This window comes from Prionailurus bengalensis, chromosome B4 (assembly GCF_016509475.1).
Source record: "Prionailurus bengalensis isolate Pbe53 chromosome B4, Fcat_Pben_1.1_paternal_pri, whole genome shotgun sequence".
In the NCBI taxonomy this organism is placed as follows: domain Eukaryota; kingdom Metazoa; phylum Chordata; class Mammalia; order Carnivora; family Felidae; genus Prionailurus; species Prionailurus bengalensis.
The window spans coordinates 35,794,808-35,808,780 of record NC_057358.1 but is presented as its reverse complement, the minus strand read 5'-3'; the positions used below and the strand labels follow the sequence as shown (position 1 = coordinate 35,808,780).

At 37.1% G+C, this 13,973-nt stretch overlaps 2 protein-coding genes across 2 annotated transcripts in view; one reads left to right on the top strand and one right to left on the bottom strand.

Annotated features, from left to right (window-relative positions):
* CACNA1C (calcium voltage-gated channel subunit alpha1 C) overlaps window positions 1–13,973 on the top strand; it is a 760,549-nt gene that overhangs the window by 21,251 nt on the left and 725,325 nt on the right. The gene's annotated exons all lie outside the window — the stretch shown is intronic.
* Window positions 1–13,973, bottom strand: part of DCP1B (decapping mRNA 1B) — a 60,595-nt gene that overhangs the window by 43,086 nt on the left and 3,536 nt on the right. The window contains exons 2-3 of the mRNA XM_043563310.1: window positions 10,522–10,562; window positions 5,214–5,341 (exon numbers count right to left, since the gene is read on the bottom strand). Of these exons, the coding sequence (XP_043419245.1) occupies window positions 5,214–5,341; window positions 10,522–10,562 (169 nt within the window). The remainder of the gene's footprint in view (window positions 1–5,213; window positions 5,342–10,521; window positions 10,563–13,973) is intronic.

Here is a 13,973-nt window from a genome sequence, read left to right as displayed (position 1 = left end):
AAAAACTATAACAAAAACACCTTGTCTTTTATTTATATATTTTCATATTTGTATAGTAATACTGGTTTTATTTTCCTAAAGTCTTTCTTTCTCTAGTAACAGAAAGCTATTCAGAAATGGTAATTAAATGGCATTGAAGGTCATCTGATTTGTTGTATTGGCTTTAGGTCAGTGACTAGATTTTACCAGTCACTGCTCTGTCAGCTTTTTTTTTTTTTTTTAATTTACATCCAAGTTAGTGAGCATATAGTGCAATAATGATTTCAGGAGTAGAACTCGGTGATTCATCCCCTAGATATAACACCCAGTGCTCATCCCAACAAGTGTCTTCTTTAATGCCCCTTGCCCATTTAGCCCATCCCTCACCCAAAACCCCTCCAGCAGCCTTCAGTTTGCTCTTTGTATTTAAGTCTCTTATGTTTTGTTCTCCTCCCTGTTTTTATATTACTTTTGCTTCTCTTCCCTTATGTTCATCTGTTTTGTACCTTAATTCCACCTATGAGTGAAGTTATATGATATATATATATTTTACAATTATTTTTGAGAGAGAGCACAAATGGGGGAAGGGCAGACAGAGAAGGAGACACTGAATCCAAAGCAGGCTCTAGTCTCCCAGCTGTCAGCACAGAGGTCAACACAGGGCTAGAACTCACAAACCATGAGATCATGACCTGAGCTAAAGTCAGGTGCTTAACCCACTGAGCTACCCAAGCACCCCCATATGATATTTGTCTTTTTCTGACTAATTCGCTTAGCATAATACATTCTAGTTTCATCCACATTGTTGCAAATGGCAAGATTTTATTCTTTTTTGATTGCTGAGTAATATTCCATTATATACATACACACACACACACACACACACACACACACACACACCACATCTTCTTTATCCATTCATCAGTCGATGGACATTTGGGTTCTTTCCATCCTTTGGCTATTGTCAATATCAATGCTATAAAATAAACATTGGGGTGCATGTACCACTTTGAAACAGCACACCTAGATCCTCTGGATAACTGCTGGGTCAAAGGGTAGTTCTATTTTTAATTTTTTGAGGAACCTCCATACTGTTTTCCAGAGTGGTTGCACCAGTTAGCATTCCTACCAGCAATGCAAAAGTGTTCCTCCTTCTCAGCATCTTTGCCAACATCTGTTGTTACCTGAGTTGTTAATTTTAGCCATTCTGACAAGCGTGAGGTGGTACCTCATTGTGGGTTTGATTTGTATTTCCCTGATGATGAGTGATATTGAGCACTTTTTCATGTATCTGTTAGCCATCTGGATGTCTTCTTTGGAAAAGTGTCTATTCATGTCTTTTGCCCATTTCTTCACTGGATTATTTGGTTTTTGGGTGTTGTATTTGATAAGTTCTTTACAGAGTTTGGATACTAACCTTTATCTGATATGTCGTTTGCAAATATCTTCTCCCATTCTGTTGGTTGCCTTTAGTTTTGCTGATTGTTACCTTCACTGTGAAGAAGATTTTTGTCTTGATGAGGTCCCAATAGTTCATTTTTACTTTTGTTTCCCTTGCCTCTGGAGACCTGTTGAGTAAGAAGTTGCTGAGGCCGAGATCAAAGAGGGTTTTGCCTGCTTTCTCCTCTAAGATTTTGAAGGCTCCCTGTCTTACGTTTAGGTCTTTCATCCATTTTGAGTTTATTTTTGTGTATGGCATAAGAAAATGGTCCAGGTTCATTCTTCTGCATGATGCTGTCCAGTTTTCCCAACCCCATTTGCTGAAGAGACTGTCTTTATTCCATTGGGTATTCTTTCCTGCTTTGTCAAAGATTAGTTGGCCATATGTTTGTGGGTCCATTTCTGGGTTTTCTATTCTGTTCCATTGATGTATGTATCTGTTTTTGTGCCAGTACTATACTGTCTTGATGATTATAGCTTTGTAATACATCTTGAAGTCAGGAATTGTGATGCCTCCAGCCTTGAAAAACCTTGCTTTTTAAACTTTGAAGTATAAAATAAAAAGATTAAGTATTTCTTAAAAGGTAAGCTTTGCTCAAATGCATCACTGATATGTTAGTGCTTTCACTGCTTGGTCCTGGGCTTTTGAAGTTAGGCTTTCTCAGTTCAAATGTTACTTCCATCTCAAAACTGTCATGGATCTGATAAAGTACTAAATCTCTTGAATCTCAGTCTCCTCAATTTTAAACAATAAAAGAATTTCCAAGAAAAAGTCATAAGAGTCATATAACCCATTTAAAGCCTTGACATGGTACTTGGCAGACAGCAAATGCTCAGTAAATGTTTGTGGAAGAAATGAATTTCAGTCCATAATTAACAGCTGTCTTATTTACTTTTAAAGCTTATATAGGTCAAGCCTTATTATAACGAAGCTTAAAAGCTATAAATCCCTTACTATAATAAAACCATATATTTCGTATTTGGTCAAAATTCAAAGTTGCTTATTTGTTAAACATCTTTTTTTTTATTAACTGAAGAAACTTTAAGATTTTTACTTCATTTTGCTCTTCTAAATTCATCCAATTCAAGGCAGGGTTAATTGTCTCCCTATGTACCATTTTTTTTTTTTTTAATTTAATGAATCTAAAACACTCCAAAAGAAAACTCACCACAAACCTAAATCAACTTTACCTGCTGAAATGTCCAAACATGGCCTATGACACACCTAGACCAAAGTGAAATGCCAAGACCATACAGAGAAGATTCTTGATTACACAGGTCTTGGGGGATATAGAGTCTTAAAAACCATTCTTGAGTGAAGCTGGGTTCATTGTTCAAAGGACAATCTATATGACAGCAGAGAATATGTAAACCATAAGCAATCATTACATAGAGTATTTGAATTTAGAAACATTTGAGAGGTATCTGAGACTCTGAAAGCACCTGGGGTAAACTCTTCTGTGAACCTTTGATGTCAAAGACTGAAAAGGCTTTTACAAATGAACAAAAACCAAAGACTATGGCTGCAAAGGCAATTAGTACCAGATATTAAGGAGAAAATAAAAAGCAAATAAACCCAGAAAGGTAAATAGATCCATTCCCTACCATTCTTTGTTGTTTAACCGATTTCATTTCTTTCTTATGGAAATTATTAGAAATATTTTGTTATGCATCCCAAAGGCTGCCTTCAATTTGCATTCGTGTTTAATAGTGCAGAGAACAGTACAGATGATGTAGAAAAAGCAAAAAAAAAAAAAAAAAAAAAGCAGAATTTATGGGTTTCTGTCAGGTCTGTCATCTCATTGAGCCTCACTTTTCTCATCTGGTGAAAATGTCTACCCTACAAAATTGTGATTACAAAATATGGTAAAATAAATGAAAATGCCTAGAACAGTGCTGTTCAATGGAAATATAAGATAAACCACAAATGTGAGCCACATATGTAATATTAAATAAAAAATTAAAAGAAGCAGGTGAAATTAATTTTAATAGTATATTTTATTTAACTCAATTCAAAATATTATCATTTCAAAAGGTAAATCAATATAAAATTATTAATGAGATTTTTTTACATTCTTTTTTGATAGTAAGTCTTTGCAAATCTGTGTGTATTTTATACTCAGAGCACAGCTCAATTCAGACTGGCCACATGTCCAGTGCTCCATGGCTGCTTGCAGCTTGGGGAGACCCTGCTAGAGAGCAGAGGCAGCTTGGGGCGACCCTACTATAAAGCCATGGCAAAGCTTAATAGGTTTATTATATCCAAACAGTATTTCTTATTAGATAAACCCTGTGAGACTTAGGAAAGCTATTTTTTAAATCAACCACATTAAAGAGAATTTGTATTTTTATATTTTTGACATAGTATGATGTGGTATATAATACATAATACTATGATAAGAATTTACAATAAAATACCATCTATACTGACTAGACCAAGTATTTATCCCAAGTAAGAGCAATCAGAAAGGATTATTATAAATCACTAAAGTCATTTATATTTATTTTTGTGGTTATGGTTATTTTATTAGGATTTTAATTGTATATTAATTTGGCATAGAATCTAATAATCTAAAAAAGTAAAACCTGACAGAACTCTAAGCATACAAATAATTCAAATACCTATAAGCTACAATTGACTTAACTACACTCCCACCAAAGAAATAGGAGTAAAGAACAAAATTTTCCCTATATTACTAAATTTTTTACTTCACAGGACTTACCATTGGTAACTCATGTTACAGTTTTAATGGCTTTTTTTCTCATAAGAATTTAACTGTATTCTCTAAATAATAGATGACCACCTTTCATGACAACTTAATTATATGTGAATATAAGTTAAAATACTATATTTCAAAACAATTCACTGAAGTTAAAACATTAAATATTATTTGCATTACACTCATTATTAAAATTACACTGAAGAGTGTACAGTCAGCAACTTCTTGTACCTTGACCTCAAAAGCAAGGTGGCAAACGTATGGAAAACATTTCCTAACTGCAAAGTCTTTCTGCAAGTTATGCACAAAGCACAGATCATGTGCATGCACATACAATTTATATTTAAGGATGCTCTCATTTTCTGTGTATGGAGATGTTCCTGCAGTTTATATACTTTTCATCATTCTTCTCTGGGCTGCCCAATAGTTCAACACAAATGGTCAGATAAGATATAAGAGTAAAATGGAGAGAGAATATCGGATAGGTCATTGCTACCTCATTTCAAATCAGACAAGGCCTAGTTAGTTATCTAATACCACAAAGTGTTATGTAACGTTGAACATTATAAAGTGTTATGAAATTAGTAATGAGCAAAACTCTTTTGGCTTTGGTTTTTCATTTACTATATGTTCAAAAGATGGCAATTCTAGAATATAGGCCCTCTCCCTCAAACATCCTGTTAGGATGTTCAGTCAAGTGATACATAAGGAAAAAGTGCCACTAGCTGAATCACTAATTCTGTATCTGTACACTGCCTATGTGTCTGCCCCTCTACAGTCTCCTGACCAAGAATTCACCTCACCTAGCCCTGCTCAGGCTTAAAATCTCCAGTGGGTTCTACTACAAAGTGGTCTAGCTGCAAAAGACAGGGTTCAAATACTTCCATCATCATATCACATTGTTTTCATTTAAACTTTCTCAAGGAAGAAGATATTCCCTCTCAACGGGACATGCATTTCCCAAGCTAACTGATGCTGATACTAAACACAAACACAAACACATCCACTGTACAATTTAAAACACTTGGCCAAACTGCAGAAATAAAACTACCAAATGCATTAAGAAAGACTCACATCTGGCATTTCTGTAGAGAAGGAAAGGGTCCTGGAGCTGGAAATCCAGGTCTTTAGTAATGGGTTCTGTCCTGTTTTCCATGCTCAACCTATTCATAATGGTGAACCCATGCTTTGGAGAAGCAGACCTAAAAATCACAAGGGGTGGGGAGGATATCAAAAGACAAGTTATTCAACGGAAGTACACTTTTAGTAGAACTAGTATTTGAATGTCTCTCAACCTTTTTGCATATATATATATATACAGCTTTGTGCAAGCAGACTGTACACATACAAAGCAATGATTCTTTTTTTTTTAAGGTTTCTGTTTTTTTAATGTTTATTTATTTATTTTGAGAGGGAGAGAGAGTGAGAGAAACAGAGAGACAGAGAGAGAGAGCTAGCAGGGGAGAGGAGCAGAGAGAGAGAGAGAGAGAGAGAGAGAGAGAATTCCAAGCAGGTTCCATGCTCAGCATGGAGCCCGATGTGGGTTTCGATCCCATGACCCAAGCCAAAATGAAGAGTCGGACACATAACCAACTGAGTCACCCAGGTGCTCCTAAAGCAATGATTCTTTACTATTGACTAATAGAATTAATGTACTAATTTATGCACCACTTCATATGTAACACATACAGCATGACTGCCATTGCTGTTCCTTTGGCAAAATCAAGTCCTACTCATTTAGCTATGTGTGTAGAGATATCTTGTTTCCCTATCTAGGTTGTAAATTCCTTTAAGGCAGGAATATTAACCACTTTAAAAAATTACAGACACACTCTTGAAGAATCTTGATAGTTAATAGAGAATGTACATCACAATCATTATGAAGAAATTTTTCATAGAAAATGTTAGTGTCAGTTTGAAATTTAGAGAAATGATGCCACTCACTCTGGTCAACAAACTTGTAAAGAGATTCAGTACAATTAAAACATTACAGAAGTAAGCAAACAGCTTCACAGATAAACTAGTATAAAAGTTTTTCTCCATAAAAATGTGGCATTTAGTGATTTTTATTTTTTGTTTCATTGAATAAACTGTCAGTACCTACTCTGTCAGGCAGAAAGAGCCCAAATTTTACACCAAGTAGAACTCTACCAACTACATGTGCATTTGTCTACTCTTGGGTGACAGCCATATAGTAATCCAACTGTGCAACTTCTGGTGACAAATGAAACACCAAATGCTTCTATGCTGAAAATGAAGCAAGCAGAATTCATTTATTTACTTGAAACTAGGGCAGCAGGGTAACAAACCCACAGAAATGTTGTGAGCAATAGGAAGAAAAGGTGTTCATGTTTTAATTTTATTTCACCTTAGCCATTTAATGCTAATAAAGAAGTAAAATAAAGCTACAGTACCACCTACAGAATTTTCTTTTGAGACTTCCAATTTTAAAGTTGATGGAAGGCAATCATTGTGTAACTTATTTTACAAAGAGGTAAAGCAGAGGTGGGCATATAACCAATACTAGAAATAATCATGACAATCATTTCAACTTAAATTCTCAGAAAGTATGAAAAGTGAGTTCCAGAGATCTCTGACAGAGGGTCCTTTGGAAGTGTCAAGCTCAAAAATCACCAGTGGGTGTCTCTATGAACTCTCTATCACAGAAAGCAAGCCATGGGAGGAAATAAAGAAATAATTTTTTAAGTGTTTTAGGTGTTTTTATACAGAATCAGAATTTGATTCTTCAAGTATTTCATTATCACAATAGGACCTCACCTCTGTAATAGTATGGTTATTATATCATCTCATAATTTATAAAATAGGCTCAGGGGATAAATGTGCCAGTTGCTTTAAAGCAATATCCGTAACAGAAGTCAAAATATTATCACCAGCAGCTCCATTACCTGTACTAAACACTCCCTTCTGACTTTTATGAGCTTTCTGTCATTCTCTACTGAGAAAAGACCTCAACATGCTAGAATCTGACATCTATCTGGTCGGCGGGGGGGAATGAAGGGGGGTTGGCGCACCTCCCCCCTAGCGGCGGGGGGGGGGGGGGGGAGAGGAGAGAGATGGGAGAAGCTCCTATTGTTGAGGAGTTAGATTTGGGGAAGAGATTAAGGAACAGGGAAAGAGTTGTTTCTCAACTTAATGGTTTAACTGACAGCTCCATTTGGAACTCAGAGTATATTAAGAAATACTTGAGAATGCAAAATCTACATTTTTGGGGGGTACAAAAATGTATAATTTGTTAATCTTCTGCAGACGAGAGAGAGAGACCCTACTAAAAATCCCTAAAATAAATCATTAATGTATATGAACACATCTTTTCTTTCACTTCTCAAAAGATTAATACATGTGAAAAATGAATGAGAATGTGTCATGTGTGTGCTTAGCATATATCAGAGTTCAACCGTTTGGTTTTCTTTCCACACTTCAGAATTCTCAAGAGTAATCTACACTCTACTGAAGACACTCACTTGGTGGTATGCTCTGGTACTCTGGAATGTAAACTGAAATAGCCAAGGCTCTTGGGCACTCCCACTTTTCTGAAACCTTGAAGAAACTGGACCTCCTCCTTACCTTGCTCATCCATTCCTTTGTTTCCACTCCCACTATGGCCTCCGCCTGCACCTGCACCTGCACACTCTTCCACCATTCCTGCATGGTGCCCGCATCTGGCCTCTGTACCATTCTCATTTTGCTTGTATTTGTACGGCTGGCTCTTCTCGATCTCTCTGGGGCCCTAAAACTTGACCATTAGCTTTTGTCACTTTCCTGTCCTTCAGAGAACACTCATTCTCTCATGGCTTCAATGACCAAATTAAGGCAGATAACTCCAAACTCTGTATCTCCATCCCTGACCGGGACCGGGCATCTCCACCTGAATGCCCTGCTATCATTCCAAAATCATTATTTCAAAATAAAATTATTTTCAGCCCAGATTCTCGACCTCCTGTCTTTCCATTCTGCTCCTGGTTCTGTCAGTTTTTCAGTCTTCCCTTTCAAAACTTCCATTTTTTAAATTTATTTTAAAAATTTCATCACTCCTTCTATATGTGCAATGTTTCAAGAAATCTTCTCCAGCTCCACTCCTACCATTTTAGTCCCTCCCCTCCTCATCTCATATCTACTCCACTGCAATAATCTGTCCAATGTCCTAACTCCAACTTCTGGAATCAGTGCATCTTCATAATGCTAATGTACTGACTTACCCCACACATTTTGCCGGAACTCTATTACTTCCCTGGTCATAAACCTTCAAAGACTCCCTACTGCTAAGAAAATAAATGTCAAAATCCATAGTCTGACATTCTAAGCCAGCAAAATCTCTTCACCCTCACTGTCTCCTAACTAACATAAACCAGTAAAAACTCTCTGCAGCCAAAAGTCATTTTCCTTACTGTTCCTTCACCACGCTGGGCTCTATGCCTCGGCTTCCAAAATTCTTCCTGTTGAGACAGCCCTTCCCTCTCCTCTACGCAAGTCAAGTACTACCTTATTCCTAAGGCCTACTTGAGACTCAACAATTCTAAAATGCCTTCCAGAATCACAGCAGCCTATTCATTGCTTATAACCTATCAACTGGCCCTGAGGATAGGCTATCTGTATTGGGGTTTATGTTTATTTGGGGGGGGGGGTATCTTTAAATGTGAATGTGTAAAAAATATATACTTTTGTGTGTGTCTCTGTGTGTGTGTGTGTGTGTGTGTGTGTGTGTGTGTATGCATTTTCTATCTCCCCAGTGAAACTGTTTGCTCTCGGGGCACCTGGGTGGTTTAGTTGGTTAAGCGCCTGACTTTGGCTCAGGTCATAATCTTATGGTTTGTGAGTTTGAGGCCAGTGTCAGGCTCTCTGCTGTTAGTGCTGAGCCTGCTTCAGGTCCTGTCTCCCCTTTCCCAGCTTGTGCTGTTTCTCTCTCTCAAAAATAGATACTTAGGGGCACCTGGGTGGCTCAGTCGGTTGAGCGTCTGACTTCAGCTCAGGTCATGATCTCACAGTCTGTGAGTTCGAGCCCCGCAGCACGCTCTGTGCTGACAGCTCAGAGCCTGGAGCCTGCTTCAGATTCTGTGTCTCCCTCTCTCTCTACCCCTCCCCTGCTCATGCTCTGTCTCTCTCTCTGTCAAAAATAAACAAACATTAAAAAAAATTAAAAAAAAAAGATACTTAATATATAAATATCAAAAAAAAAAAAGAAACTTTGCTCTAAGAGGGTTTGTACTAGGCCTTTGTATTTTATCTTTGTCCTCCCACTGACAATGATGGGCCTTAGCTATGACATTTTATATGAATAAGACATTTAGCTATTAAAACAATATACATACTACATGTACCCGTGCCCATATATGATGTTAACAATTTCTGATACAAATGACAAAAAACTTGAGTTTATTAAATCTATCCTGAAACACATTCTATTAACTATATAATGGAAGACTCAAAGACATCTTTAATTTTGGTGCATATTTCTTTAAAGAGTCAAAGGTGGGTGGGTGGTGAGGTGACCAATAAAACCTTTTTCCAAATAATGATTAAATAATCTGATATTCTTAATAGTGTACTTCTCTCCTTGCCAATGCATTATATTCAAGGACCTTGTACCACTAATTTGAATTAAAGGATAAATACTTAATACTATTTTTAAAAGAATGCAAAGGGGCACCTGGCTGGCTTAGTCGATTAAGCATCCGACTCTTTTTTTTTTTTTTTTTAATTTTTTTTTTTTTTTAAACGTTTATTTATTTTTGGGACAGAGAGAGACAGAGCATGAATGGGGGAGGGGCAGAGAGAGAGGGAGACACAGAATCGGAAACAGGCTCCAGCCTCTGAGCCATCAGCCCAGAGCCTGACGCGGGGCTCGAACTCCCGGACCGCGAGATCGTGACCTGGCTGAAGTCGGACACTTAACCGACTGCGCCACCCAGGCGCCCCTTAAGCATCCGACTCTTGATTTCAGCTCAGGTCATGATCTCATGGTTTAGTGAGTTCAAGCCGCACATCGGGGTCTGCACAGGCAGTGCTTAGAATTCTCTCTCCGTCTCTCTCTGCCCCTTCCCCACTCATGTTGTCTCTGTCTCTCTTTAAATAAACTTAAAAAATATATATATGTATATATATACATATATATATAAAAGAATACCAAGATTTAAGTTTGTCTGTATTGGAGTTTAAGTTACATTCTGCAATTAGTATTCCTCACATGCAACCAGGTGACATTACTCAGTATTCTCTTCTTTATATCAACTAATAACTTCAAACTAAGATTCAGGTTTTTTTCTTCTTTTTGAAATAAAACTACATTTGAGGAAGAAGGACACAATGGAGTCAACATATTCTTTCAAAGACTGTCAGTTTCTTTGTAAAAGTAAAATTTTCTTACCTTGTGTAAACAAATAAAGTTCCTTCCACATCAGTCTTTTCCTAAAAAAAAAAACACAGCAAAATATATATATTTTTCTTCATTAATAGTAACTTTCACAGAAGCTAGAGAACATTCCATTTCAAGTAGGGCCAATCTATGTAATATTCCTAGGACAAGGAGGAAAGCAGTACTGTCTCAGCCTGGCAGTAGCCCTGCTGATTCGATCGGGAAGCATCCATTCTCCTTTTGTCGTTTACAAAATAAACTGTCATTATCTCTTTTCACCAAAGACAGGGACAGCAACACACCTCTGGCTAAAACAATACAAAAATTTGCTCCATGGATTTCATTTGAAAGAGGAGACTAAAAGTGTGCTGCTTTCTCTATCCTGTGAGCGGAGTATATGCCAAGCTGCGCAAATCACTCATGTCTGCCTTTCATTACGCTTCTATTTTCTGGGTTCATTATCTCTTGCCATATCCTGTCACCTAGGAGAGATGATCTGCCAATAATAACTCTACTTTGACTACAACATAGAAGAGTGGAACAATGCTGTAGTTTTCAGAAAAATTAATCACCAACGTGGTGTGGAATATTTAGAGTCTAGTTTGGATCTTTGAAATCAAGTTAGAAACATTGCCAGGCTAGGACTCAAGAAATGTCACAGAAGCTAGTTAAGTGGTAAAGTGAAAGTGTTCAACTTATTTCAGTTCATTTGGAAAGGCTCTCTTCCATCTCTCTGAAGACAGGGGCCCAGGCCATGATGAAAATGTTCGTCAATATAATGCATAATAAGTTTTAACAGTAAACAAGTTATAATTCAGAATTTCAAAGGTACTTTTGTTATTTACATGTTTTAGTTTCAGCATTCCATTTAACCTAATATTTTACTATTAATCTCTATTATCAAAATCATTTGAAATTTAAGTACACTGTAGTTGTGGGAGAAATATACTCTTTAAGAACAAGGGTATATAATATCAAGTGGTAATTTTTTAAAGATATATTTTTAAATAATCTCTACACCCAACATGGGACTCAAACTTGCAACCCTGAGAATAAGAGTCACATGTTCTACCGACTGAGCCAGCCAGGTGCCCTACATGCCTTTTTTAAAGGCACATAAGGGGCACCTGGGTGGCTCAGTCAGTTGGGCGTCCGACTTCGGCTCAGGTCATGATCCCACGGTCTGTGAGTTTGAGCCCCGTGTCGGGTTCTGTGCTGACAGCTCAGAGCCTGGAGCGTGTTTCAGATTCTGTGTCTCCCTCTCTCTCTCACCCTCCCCTGTTCATGCTCTGTCTCTCTCTGTCTCAAAAATAAATAAAACGTTAAAAAAATATATAAAGGCACATAAAACATTGGAAGCATGATCCTCTCACAAGCTCAAGTGATTTCAACAATTTTCTTGGTCACCTTAGTTCGGTGGGTCTTAAAAGTATGGCTCCCACATCAACAGTATCAGCATCGCCTGGGAACTTATTAGAAATGCAAATTATTAGGCCCCTCCCCAGGCCTATTGAATCAGATGCTGGGGTGCTACCTAGCACCCTTTTTTATTAAGCTGTCAGGTGACTCTGATGCACTCACGCTTTGTGAAAACCACTGCCTTAGTTCAGTAACATATTCTCTGCCCATAGAACTATATCAGGAGTCGTGAAATCAAAATCCACTATGCCCCAAATTATATCAAACATCACCAAACATTGTTTTTTAAGAGCAAATGGATATTAAGAGTAAATTACTTAACAAGAATTGTAATCCTCATTATTATAGAATATACAATTAGAAATAACTTAGAACAGTGAAAGCAACTTTAGTCAGTCTTTTCTCTAATACATAAACATTGGTAAGAAAGAGTTCATCCTTAAACTGGATTTATTATAAAGTTCATATAAATCACTTCAGTGTACTGTGAAAAATATCCTTATTTCTCAAATGTGGTCTTTTGCCACTGTGCTTTGAAAAATACTGAGTCAAAATTAAAAAAAAAAGATACAGAAACATTATTACTTACCTTTCCTTGTGTAAACAAACATGGTTAATTCCTATCTGTTGAGAAATCTATATCCTGGGTGCACGTCTAAGAATTACTTAAACTGCCACAATATTAATCATTGAGAAAATGGCTACCATAGAACAATAAATACTACCCAAACAGTCTAAAAATTTGTGGGCATTCCTAAAGTTCAACTGGTACAGTCAGCAAGTATTTACTATTCCACAGAGACTTTAAGAATAATTTGTAAATATTGGGGCACCTGGGTGGCTCAATCAGTTAAGCATCTGACTTTGCTTCAGGTCATGATCCCTGGTTAGTGAGTTCGAGCCCCGCATCGGGCTGTGTGGACAGCTCAGAGCCTGGAGCCTGTTTCAGATTCTGTGTGTGTGTGTGTGTCTCTCTCTCTCTGCCCCTTCCCCACTCACACTCTGTCTGTCTCTCAAAAATAAACATTAAAAAAAAAAGAAGAAGTTGTAGAGATTAAATTTTTCGTATTATTACATTTATAAGAAACTGAAATTGAGATATGTACTGGTGAAGAAACTAGACTAAGAGCCTATATGTATTGCTAGGGGCACTTGCTGCAAGGCCAAAACACTTTTCTGTCTTCCAGTATTTGACCTTGGACTGTTTCATCTTAGTGATCCAAACCAGGATGTTTCTATGGATTGGTACACATAAAGCTAAAAGCTTTTGACTTGTTTCCTTTCTTCCTCCATTAAGTAGTAATAGAAATTACCTTTTCTTGAAAAAAATAAAAATAAAAAATACTTTAATGCCCAATTTTAGTTTTGAAAATCCAGAATCAGAAATATAAAAGGCATGTTTCTTCTGAAATTATTCTCCAACTGGTAATAAGGAATTTTTTTTATTCCACATATAAGTGAAATCATATGGTATTGGTTATTTCTTTCTCTGACTTATTTCACTTAGCATAGGGTCCTCAAGGTAATGGACCCCCTCTTGATAAAGTGTTGAAGAATTTGTGGCCATCTTCAATTGCAACAGGTCCTTAAAAAGTTAGAAATTCTCTGTGAATGGCTAGGGGCCATACTTCCACACCCCAATACCACCGGTCTGGTCTCCCTGTATAATGAACATCATCAGGCAACAGCTTTGGAATTTTCCTTGGGATCCAGACCCAAGTAACTAGGTAAGTCTGCACCAAACAAAATCCACTGTGTCCACTGCCCACCATGAGCACTGTCATCGGCATTGAATTAAAGTGTATAAGGGATTTCTTAAATCCTGATTATGAATACTCAGAGTAGGGTTCTTTCCAGGTCACACTGGGCTAGCTAGTTTATTCTTTATTCTTAGCTAGTTTCTCCACTGAAAAGATAGAACCAGTCTATACCACTCAGATCTTGATGGAAAACACATATTTTTTTGAGAAAACATATTTTAAGTGCTCTGTTACAACTGGATAAAAAGGACTTTGTTAATGTAAATTCTGATCTATCATAGCTGA